The 10,623-nt window shown below is 58.6% G+C and overlaps 1 protein-coding gene across 1 annotated transcript; it reads left to right on the forward strand.

The window, feature by feature from the left end:
* The first annotated feature begins 4,299 nt into the window (after window positions 1–4,299).
* Window positions 4,300–7,562, forward strand: SHISA4 (shisa family member 4). The gene is made up of 5 exons (XM_006747589.3): window positions 4,300–4,519; window positions 4,804–4,975; window positions 5,774–5,907; window positions 6,696–6,863; window positions 7,088–7,562. The coding sequence occupies exons 1-5, from the start codon at window positions 4,447–4,449 to the stop codon at window positions 7,132–7,134; spliced, it is 594 nt and encodes a 197-aa protein (XP_006747652.1). The 5' UTR covers window positions 4,300–4,446; the 3' UTR covers window positions 7,135–7,562.
* Window positions 7,563–10,623: the final 3,061 nt, after the last annotated feature.

A 10,623-nucleotide genomic window follows, 5' to 3' on the forward strand; every position in this document is an offset into this window, starting at 1 on the left:
ATGAATTCCGGAGCCAGACTGCTAGGGTTCGAATCCTGGCTCTGCCATCTAGCAGCTGGATGACTTTGGGCAAGCTACTTAAAGTACCTGGACGTCCATCTCCTCATCCACAGAACAGGTATAATATTAGTATCTGCACCAGGGACTCATTTTGAGGATTAAAGTCAACATGATACTAAGCCCTGTGGAGTGCTGCCTTATAGTTGGCGGTAATGGCGCCATTAGTCTAATTCCAAGCCCAAAGCACCTCTCACTACCCAAACTTGTTCTTGTAGAGCCTGTCACACAGCAAAGGCCCTGTGCCTCTGGCAGGCCAACAGTTCCCCCTCTGTGCCCCTGAATAACAGGGCTGGGCTGAAAACAGGACCCAGGGTGGAAAGGACCGGCTGAGGCCCATGTCCCCAAACCCTTCAGAGAGGGAGTGGGGATAAACGAGAGAGCTGTAAACAGAACCGTCTTCCTTCCTTACTCTCAGATCCCAAAATAACATTTGTCTGCCCCCACCCTACCCAGCTGGCAGAGGTGCAGTCTGAGTAAGGTGCCATTTAAAGATAACCTGGCCCTCCCCGTCTGCCCCACTGGTTGGGCTGGGCTCCTGAGGCGAGCACTGGCTGCCTGTGACTGGCACTGCTCCCACAGCCCCCCCAGGGCAGGCTGATCCCAGATGCCACCCAAACCAGCCCAGCTAACCCCTCCTTTCCTGAGGCCCAGGCTGTGCAAGTACTGCCCAGGCTGCCCTGGGCCCCTGCAAAGAAGCAGCAGCCTGGCATTCTGGGGCAGGTAATCCTGCAAAGGCATTGCTAGAAGAGTGCTCCTTCCTACCAGTAGCTGGGCCCACGGTGAGGCTGATCCCCACTGTCCTTCACCCACCTCCAGACCCCTCCCATCAAGAGGACAAACTCGAGAGTCATAGTCTTTCATTTGCACTGAGAAAGAATAAAGCTAGACACCAGGGAAGACCTTATGTGCAAGAGAGATGTTTGTTTACTTTGGGACAGTGGGAGCCAGAAGATCTGGTTCCTTCAGTCCCCAGCTAAGCCATGAGAGCTTGGCCAAGTTTCTGGGGCTCTCCTGGGGCTTGCTCTCCCCAGCCCTGGGTTGCAAGGAAGAATCAGTGTGTCTTTGACACCCTGGAGTGGCTGTAATGAGATTAAATCAATGAGGAAAGGTCTCAGGGCCCTCGGGAAGAAAGGAATGAGTAATTATCTATCTGCAGGAGGTGACTGTGCCAGAGGACAGCTGGGAGGAGGAGGACTGGAGAAAGCATGGGACTAACCTGGAGGCAAGTAGGGGAGAGGAATGGAGCTCCCCTTATCTCACAATGGCCCAGAATCCCCCTGAGCCAGACAGGTGGGTGAGGCAGGAGCCTCTGGAATGGAGGCTCCAGGGCCCTGGTCCTGGGAAGACAGGAAGGCCCTGGAAGAGCCCAGGCCTACTCAGTCAGCTCTGATTTGAAGAGGAGCAAGAAGGGGGCGGGGAGGAGCCCTGGGCTGGTCATTCAGCCCAGCAGTGAGATGACTCAGCAGCTCGCTCACTCGGGTACCATAGCCCCAGGCAAAGCCCAAACTGGGTCACAGGCTTGGTCCTAGCCCCTCCTCTCTGCCCGGCTTCCACTGCCCTTCCCCACCCTAAATATCCCGCTATCTTCCCACATAGGAGTGGGGAGACTTCTGCTGGGGATAAGGGCTGGGCATCAAAGTTTCCCCAAGTATGCGTTCTGTATGCCAAGCATTGGGTGGAGCATTTTAGACATATTACGGGAGAGGCAGGCCGTGGACTGCAAGGGCCTGGACTTAGAAGTCACAGAAGCCCACCTCCAAATCCCAGCTGGGTAAGCCGGGAAAATTCGCTTCCAACCCCTGTACGATGGGACAAAATCATTTGCAGTGTTAGCTGCTAGCATTACTATTATCCTATTCCAGGCCCCCCTGGGGAGAGCCTGCTACTGGCAAAGTTCATATTTTGTCTCATCTGATCACAAATTAATTACTGTCTGCCTCTCCTTTTCCAGAGAAGTGCCTCTGCCCCTCACTGGGGCCCAGGAGAGAGGCTTGGTAAGGGGAAGAGGCTCCTGTGTGCCCTGAGCGAATGAGGTAGAGTGAAGCCCCTTCAGGCCTAAACATTTGGACAAACCCCTTCTCAGGTGCCCCAGTCCCTCCCCATTGCTCCCACCCAGCCTCTTCCCACTCCTGCCCAGTTCCATGGCCTCTATCAGGACTCAGGTCCATTATTGTGACAGAGCTAGCCTCAGCCCTCCATCTCCAGGCTCTCCCAATCCTGCCAGTTCTCCCCCCTGGCCCGCCCCCAGCCCTTCCCCACCCTCTGTCCCAGTCTCAACACTCCTATCCTGTGGACTGAAGAGTTTCCCTAGAATTTTAGTTAGAAAATCACTGATGGTGGGAGAACTCGGTGTCATGGTCAGCTGGAAGCCTCAACAAGGGCAAGATTTGAGGAGGACCAGTTGGAGAAGAAACGAAAAAAGGAGAAAAGCAGGAAAGTAGCTAGAAAAGGATGAATTTCAGGAAGCATGTGGCTTGGCTTTGTTTGTTCTTGTTTTGTTTTGTTTTGTTTTACCAGGAGAGACTTGAGATTTCGGTTTTGCTCTGGGGAAAGAAGCTGATAAGAAAGGATAAACTAAGGACACTGAAGAGAAGAGATAATGCGGAGAGATCAGATGAGGTCTAGAGTACGTGGGAGGAACAGCCTTGGACAGGAAGAGAGACAACCCTCCCTCTGAACGTCATTCAACCTACAAGAATTACCTACGGCAATGGCTGGGTGACAGCAGTGAATACAATGACCACATGGTCCCGCACTCATGGAGCTTGGGCACTAGGAAAGAAGACAGGGATGGCAAAGGGCACACTGTCCAGGGGGTGGGGAAGTATGAGACGTTTCTCTTCATCCCTCTGCTGCTGTGTTTGTGACTAGGCCTGCACGGGGACATATAATCACTTGCCCCCCATCAGACTACCAGCAATTTCCTGGGGCAGGAACTAATGCTTTCCTTAACCCAGCTCTCAGGTTGGGAGTGCTAGCAACCACAGGGGCCCAAGACAGGGCAGCTCCTCTTCTGGCTGCCCTTCCCTAACTTATTTAGATTCTACTGGACCTTCCCTGCCCTGCCCTGGTGCCCTCACCTCCGAACACCAGAGAGACTCACTATCCACGCCCTCTGCTGTTGGGGAGGAGGAATCCACCTGGATTTAGAAGACTTGGGCCCTGCTGTTGTTGTTGCCTCTGCCATTTACGGGCTGTATTATCTCTGGCAAGTCCTACAACTCCCTTGAGTCCTAGTTTGTCCATCTGTATAATAGGATTGATGAGAACACCTGTCAACTTCTGAGCTCCCAGAGTTGTGGAGACCCTCCAATGAGGTACATGTCAACGTGCTTTGTAAAGGACCGCACCATGGCCACAGCTTGAGGCAGGCTTTTGATTTGGTGTCTGGAGTGATAGGCAGTTCCTGGTCAGGGTAGCCCAGGTAGCAGGGGGCACAGTCACTGACAGTATAAATTTGTAGGGGGATTAATTGGCTCCCCCCCCCCAAAAAAAACCACGGTCTTCACTGTAATTAACTCTTGCCCTCCCTATGCTCCCCTAGCCAATGCAGTATTTTGCAGGACTGCTTTGTGAAAAGGGGGTTTTTGAAGAGTGTCTAGCTGGATGGGCTCCAGGGGGCAGCCTATCATGCCGACTGATGAGGCCACAGGCTGGTGCATGCCAGCGCTGTCCACTCAGAGGGGGAAGGGGCCATCTCGGGGAGCCAGTGCAGCTGGCAGAGCCCAGGCCCTTGGGGACAAAGCGGCTCTGAGCCGCCTCTCAATGGGTGCCTGTGTTCTGGGAGTGGGGGCGGGGTGCCCTCAGCCTCTTTTCCCTCTTCTCCCGCCACCCCCCACCCGCCCTTCCTGCTCCCCGCAGGACGTCCTGGTCTGGACACTGGGGCAGAGGAGGTCCTGCACAGGGGAAGGTCGGGCCCTGCCCCTCTAGGGTTGGCCCATGTGCCTGGGCACTCGGAGATGGCACCAGGATCAGGGCTTCTGGGGTCCGGGATACTGATTGGGCCCAGGCCGAGGGCGGGCCCAGGGCACGGCCAGGCCTCCCCGGCTGCAGAGCCCGGCGGCCTGCTGTGGCCATGGTGGCTCGAGCGGGAGGAGCCACCGTGGAGCCGGGGGCGGGGGCGCAGGACAGTACCGGGCTGGGTGAGGGGGTGGGGAAGTGTGAGCCCGGGCTGGGTGGGCGTCGCCGGTGGGTGGCCGCCTGGGCCGGGCGCGGAGCGAGGGGGGCAGGGTTACCGCGGCCCGGGCCTTAGTCCCGCCCTCGCAGGAGGCGGGAGAGGAAACCGAGCCTAGCGGCGGGCTGGGCCCCGCAGCAGCTCCCGCCGGCCGGCTTCGTCCTGCGCTCCCCGCTCCAGGCGGCCGGTCTCGGCCGCGCCCAAGCCCCGCCATGCGGCCCCCGGGGCTCTGCGGGGCCGCGCCGCTTGCCGCGGCCGCTCTCCTGGTGCTGGGGGCTCCCCTGGGTAAGGGGGTGGGCGCGGGGCTCCCCTGGGTGCTGCCGGTCCGCAGGGAGCGGGAGGAGACCCGGCCGGGAGGCTGGGCCATGGAAGCTGACCCGGGGCGCGGGGGTCAGCCCCGGAGGGAGGCCGCTGAGGCTCAGGGGCGGAGCCCCTCAGGGTGGTGACGAGGGTCAGCTCCCGCGTCCCGGGAGCCGGCGGGCTGGGAGCCTCGGGGAGCGGGGCTAAGGGCGGACGGGAAGCTGGCCTGGTGGCCATGCGCCCCCACCCCCTCCCCACCCCGCCCGCAGCGCTGGCCCGCGAGGACTGCCTGTGGTACCTGGACCGGAACGGCTCCTGGCATCCAGGCTTCAACTGCGAGTTCTTCACCTTCTGCTGCGGGACCTGCTACCAGCGCTACTGCTGCAGAGACCTGACCTTGCTCATCACCGAGAGGCAGCAGAAGCACTGCCTGGCCTTCAGGTGGGCCCCCGCCTCCACCCACGCCCCCTCCATCCTCCTCTCAGGAGGCCTGCCCGGGCCTCCCCTCCTCCGTGTCTCCCTCCTTCCCCTCTCCATGTCCACCTCCACAGCCTTAGCCCAGACCTAGCACTCAGCTTGGTGACGAAGTGGGTGTTGGTGCAGGGGCCGGGAAGGTCCAGGAAAGGCGTATTAACGGTCTTGTGCTCGGTGGTGGGTAGGGTGGGTACAGGGTGCAGCTTTGTGGAAGAAGCTCTGGCAAAAAGGCAGGGGACTTGGGTTTGATTCCCAGGTCCACGTCTCCGTAGCTGTGTCATTGTGGGGAAGACTCATCCTCACATGGGTCATTATTTCCAATTCATAAAATGAGGCAGTTGCCAGAATTAATGGTTTCAAACTTCTTTTTGAAAGGGACTGCTAATACATAAAAGGTGTAAGGAGACAGCATCATTGGGGGGTTGGAAGAAAAGGGCTCTAGGTTATTTCTAAGGTGCCTTTCAGTGCTAACATGTTCAGAGTCTAATCAATTAAGTTGTAGATGTAGGAGCGATGCAGTGGGGAGCACACTACAAATCCCAGCATGCCTCACACTAGCCAGCCAGGCAGCACGGTCTTCTGGGAAGTGGAGGTCCCCTAAGATCTCCTCCACAGGGTCGGGGCAGAGCCCCTCAAGGAACCCCAAATCTCAGCTTGCTGTGGCCCCCTGCTGGCCAGGAGTTGGAGCACAGTTTTATGGCCACCATAATGAGGAGTCCCTCCTACGAGTGCTGGAAGGTGAGGGGACCTGTTCTTTGTCTCAAGTCCCAAGACCATAGCAGGCATCGCCTCGGCCGTGATCCTCTTCGTGGCGGTGGTGGCCACCACCATCTGCTGCTTCCTGTGCTCCTGCTGCTACCTGTACCGCCGGCGCCAGCATCTGCAGAGCCCCTTCGAAGGTACGGGCGGTCCTGGGCACGGGGGGCACGGGCGCTGGGCACCAGACAGTTCCAGGACGTGCGCCCTGTGTGGTAGCGAGTGCCGCTGTGTACACACACCTGCCAGCCTGCAACCGCAGAGACGAGAACGTGCCGGGGCCGTGTGTGAACAGCGGGCGTGAGTATGCGGGCGGACATGCGTGCATGTGAACGTGCAGATGTGCGCGGCCGGCCGTCTGTCAACAGTGGTGTGGTGCAGCGGGTACGTGCATGCACGGGACTCTTGGAAAGGACACGGGGGGGCCTGTAGTGGTGAGCATTAATTGCACGTACTCTAGTCTACAGTGGACTGTGTGCCTCAGTGTTGGCATGTGACCGAGTGTATGCCCAACCCTGAGGGGCGTGGGCACGGTGTCGCTGCACGGGGGATCAGTGTGGGAGGAAAAGGCTGAGGGCAGACCCCCTGAGAGGCAGCTCTGCTAGATTAGAAGATACCAGACCCTGGAGCTGCCCTGTCCTTGCCTAAGTGGGACATTTCCCAAGCTGTGTTCTCTGGCTCGTGAGGCTTCTGAAACCTGCTGAGGGGAGCAAACCTGCTAAACACAGACTGACCCGCTGGGACCACGTGCACAGCTCCCCGCTCAGCTCTGCCAAGCAATGTCGGGGAGGCAAACGCAGCAGGTGGCCAGCCTGGAGCCCCCAGAACAGACAGCAGGGGCCCGGGGGGGCTTACCTTGGTTTCAGGGCAGGAGGGGGCGGCTTCACCATGGAGGTGGAGTTCTGAATGCTGATCCTTGTCCCCCACCTAGGCCAGGAGATTCCAATGACAGGCATCCCAGTGCAGCCAGTGTACCCATACCCCCAGGACCCCAAAGCTGGCCCCGCACCCCCACAGCCTGGCTACATGTACCCTCCTAGTGGTCCTGCTCCCCAGTATCCACTCTACCCAGCTGGGCCCCCTATCTACAACCCTGCAGGTAAGTGAGCGATCTGGAGCCCCTTGCTCCTGCCTGCCGCCCACCTCTGTGCTGGAACCTCCCCTACCCCTTTCTCACCCTGAGTCCGTCTCCCAGACTTCTGCCTCAGCTGGAAACATCCAGACTACCTCTTCCCCATGGATCCTTCAAGCCTCTGGAATTGGGGGTCACTTCCCATCCTCCTGTGCCACCCCTGACCCTTACCCTGTCTGCTTGGCTTTCAGCTCCTCCCCCCTATATGCCACCACAGCCCTCCTACCCAGGAGCCTGAGGAACCAGCTGTGTCTCTGCTGCCCCTTCAGTGATGCCCCTCTCCTGTATCTGCATCTGGCCCTGGGGGTGGGCAAGGGTCCTCTACTCAGCAGGCCCCAGACCAAGCCAAGCCCAGGGTCCTCCTGGTGATGGAGCCCCAGGGATGTAGACCAGGAGCTGAGCTGGAACTTGGCCATGAAGGAGGGGTGGGTGGGGAGGGCTTGGGGTCAGTGGACTATTTTTACGTGGGACAAGAGAAGGACATGAAAGCCTGGGTCAAAGCCCCTGCTTTCTCAGAGTCCCGCGACTTCCAAGATCCCAGCCAGGAATGCTGGGGCCCGCCCTGTTTGCTCACTGTGGGCTCCATCAGTAGTGGGCGGAAGCCCTGCTCCCGGCTGCCACACCGGCCAGGGCTCCAACTGCTGGATTAAAGCTGTAAAGCTGTAACTCATGTCGGTTGCCTCATTGGGCCCATCCACACCTTCCAGGAGCTCTGCCTTCAGCTGGGCCCTGAGGGCTGCCATGCCACATCCTCCCAGCCGGCAAGGCACCCTCCCCCGCTTCCGTAAGCAGAACCACCTCAGGCTGAGGGCCCCTTGAGCTGGTTCCCAAAGCCAGTGAGGTGGATTTTGCCATAGCTGGGAAGAGGATGCTCATTTGCGTTACAGACGTTCTGCACTAGGGGTCAGGCCCCTGTGACATAAAAGGCATTGCAAATTTTTACAAAGGCACCTTCCCCTTTTCGGGGACACTTAGCTTCACGGGTGGGTTCCGACACTGGCTGACCTTGGGCGTGTCTCTGAACCCAGTTTTCTCAGCTATCCCATGGAGATAATGCCTCAGGGCTGTCATGTGGGTGAAATACAAAATGAAACTGTGACCCCTGTCCGTCCTTTCTGATCAGAGAGGTTCTAGGAGCCAAGCGGAGAGACTGGGCCACCCAAGAGGTTGGTGCAAGGTGTTGCTGTCAGCTGCCTTGGGTCATCAGGGGACCCTAAGACCTTAGGCCCCTGCTGAGCCAGGCAGACACCCTCCACCCTTGGCGATGCCTATGCACCAAGCTCTACCCTCACCTTTGCCTTGTTCCCTGAGGACCTGGGTCCTTGTGCTTTCAGGACTTCTCTGGTGACAGATGTAGGGAAAGAAGTTTTATAGTTTTTAATTCAAGTGGGAAAAGTGCCATCCTGGCTTGGCAACACCACCACCAACCAACGGTCTCCTTTCCCCAACAACCATATGCTCAGCCCCTCCTTCCCTCACCCAAGGTCCTCCAGCCCTGCAGCCTTGTCTTCCAGCTGGGTTCTGCATATGGCCCCTGTGCTAACCATGCCCTCTGGCACCCATATACTGTCAGGGAGGCTCTTGTCACACAGGCTGGAGCAGGGGAGCTCCTAGGCCAGGGTCAGAAACCACTATGGGCAGAACCTCTGTCCATGGATTCACAGCTTCCCCCCTTCCTAATGAAATTTTTAGGGGGGCCTGAGAGTCTGCCCCTGGACCTGACCAGAGAGGGAAGGCTAATGCTGGGGTGAGGGGCAGGGGGGGACAGAGCTGGGGCCACAGCTGCAGATCCACCTTCTCTCTGAGGGTGGGGGCAAGAGGCAGGAGCTGGGGTCACAGTGTCCTGGCTTCTAGTCTGCAAATTCTGCCTTCATTCACACTTCAGGAGAGAGGGTCCCCAGCTCATCTCAAGGTTTGGAACCACCAGTCAGTCTCTCGCTCGCTTGCTTTCCTTCTCCCCCTCTCTCGAAGCTGAGAGGGGGAGGAGGTTGGTAGGATAAGGTTTGAGTTTCCCTAAGGAAAGAGGTGTAAATGAATGCATGGCCATGCCCGGCTGAATTAATTATCCTTAAATCCACAATCTGGGGCCAATTAAAAATTGCTTTGTTGACTGGAGTGGAAGGCAGGTTTATCCCAGTCATAGCTGCCTCCCAGAAGGTGGAGTCTCCCCTCCCCAACATTTCCAATTAACTCTGCAAAGCACTGAGAATTCTAAAGAAAAGGGGGAAACTACAAGAGAGTGGGGCATTTCACATGCCCCGAGCAGAGAGAAGGCCTCTCTCACACCCTCTAGCTCTGTAAATAGGGCAATCCCGCTGAATCTCTCGCAAAGCTCTCCATCTATGACCCCATCTTATCTGCTTACCACCAGGGGAACGGCCAGCAGGAGAACAGAGCTGTAGCTGCCCCTCCCCATCATCATCAGCAGCTAGCACCCCTGAAAACCAGGCAGGCACCCTACAAATGGGAAGATACAGGGTGGGAGGAGCAGTGACCCTCAAGGATTTACACTCGAGTGGTGTAAATGGGGTCCTGCTGAGCTGCGAGGGCACATCGAGGACCGGAAGGGGAGGTCTGGGAGGCACAGATGGAGAGCAGCACTCCACACAAAAGCAGGGCACCTCTTTCTTGGTGCTTGCTCAGGCAGGGGAGGGGGAGACCGCTCAAAGGGTGAGGGCAGGGGTTCAGATGCAGGGAGAGCTGGAGCAGAGGTGAATGGGGATACAAAGGGGCCCCAAGAAAGGAAAGGGGAGCACTGTGGGGGGAGAGGAATAGAATGGAGGCAGCTGGGACAGCTGACACTTCAGGCAAGGAGTGAGGGAGGGTAGGTGGGATAAAGGAAGAGTTAGAGTCCTGGAGAAGGCACACTGGCCAGGCAGAGCAGGTAGAGCACAGGGCAAGGGGGTGGGAGTGAGACATCACCAGGCTGGACTCCCAGGCCAGCGGCCTGGCCCCCACACCACAGGAAGGCTAAAGCGGTAGCTGGGCCCCAGGCTTGAGACCAGCCTGCAGAGGGGTGGGGGGCACATGGTACAACAGGCTTGGTCGTCCTGGTGGTCCGGAAGCCACTCTCAGTGGGTGACCGGCGTCCAGATCTTTGCTTCTTAAAGAAGGCCCTGTGAGTGGCCATGGTCCCAACTCACAGCACCTGCGACTGAGCCCCTCGCTCACTGGCTTCCTGCGACAGGAAGTGGGGCGGGGAGGCGCCCGCCATCCCGCCCATGGCCAGCGCCAGAGCCTCGGTCCTGCCTAGCCCGGGGTCCCCCAAGGCCTGCGGGGGCGGGGCCCGCAGGTGAGAAGCCAGTGCAACACTGGGTGGCGGCGGGCCCCAAAAGACGCCCTCCGTTGGGGGAAGGGGAGACCCAGGATGTGGCCCCTGGAAACGAAAGGGGCCAGCCAGGGTGAGGCGGCTCGGAGGGCCTGCCGGGGCAGGGTTGGCTGGAGGCGGGCGGGGGGACGGACTCCCTTGGCCCAGGTCGGTAGGGTGCAGTCTGTGGCAAGAGACGTAGTTTGAATACCTATGCATCAACTTGTTCAAGTCATTTGCTGCTTTTGAATCTCATTTCTTCCCTGTAAAAGGCGGGTGCGGACGAAGATAGATCCTTTCCGGCTCATGCACCTTGGGTTTCAGGAAGGGAAACCGGGCAGACGGGCGCCTGCGGAGGCCGATGGGGCAGGTGGGCGGCTGTGGGTGCACTACTCCGCAGAAACGCGGCTCCTCGAGTGT

This window comes from Leptonychotes weddellii, chromosome 6, assembly GCF_054177405.1.
Source record: "Leptonychotes weddellii isolate Sample4059 chromosome 6, ASM5417740v2, whole genome shotgun sequence".
Classification (NCBI taxonomy): domain Eukaryota; kingdom Metazoa; phylum Chordata; class Mammalia; order Carnivora; family Phocidae; genus Leptonychotes; species Leptonychotes weddellii.

Excerpts from the sequence above, each read along its gene's own strand:
- SHISA4 (XM_006747589.3), top strand. The coding sequence starts at position 4,447 with ATGCGGCCCCCGGGGCTCTGCGGGGCCGCGCCGCTTGCCGCGGCCGCT. Across the intron at positions 4,520-4,803 it reads GGTGCTGGGGGCTCCCCTGG|CGCTGGCCCGCGAGGACTGC; the intron begins GTAAGGGGGTGG and ends CCCCGCCCGCAG. Across the intron at positions 6,864-7,087 it reads CCCTATCTACAACCCTGCAG|CTCCTCCCCCCTATATGCCA; the intron begins GTAAGTGAGCGA and ends CTTGGCTTTCAG.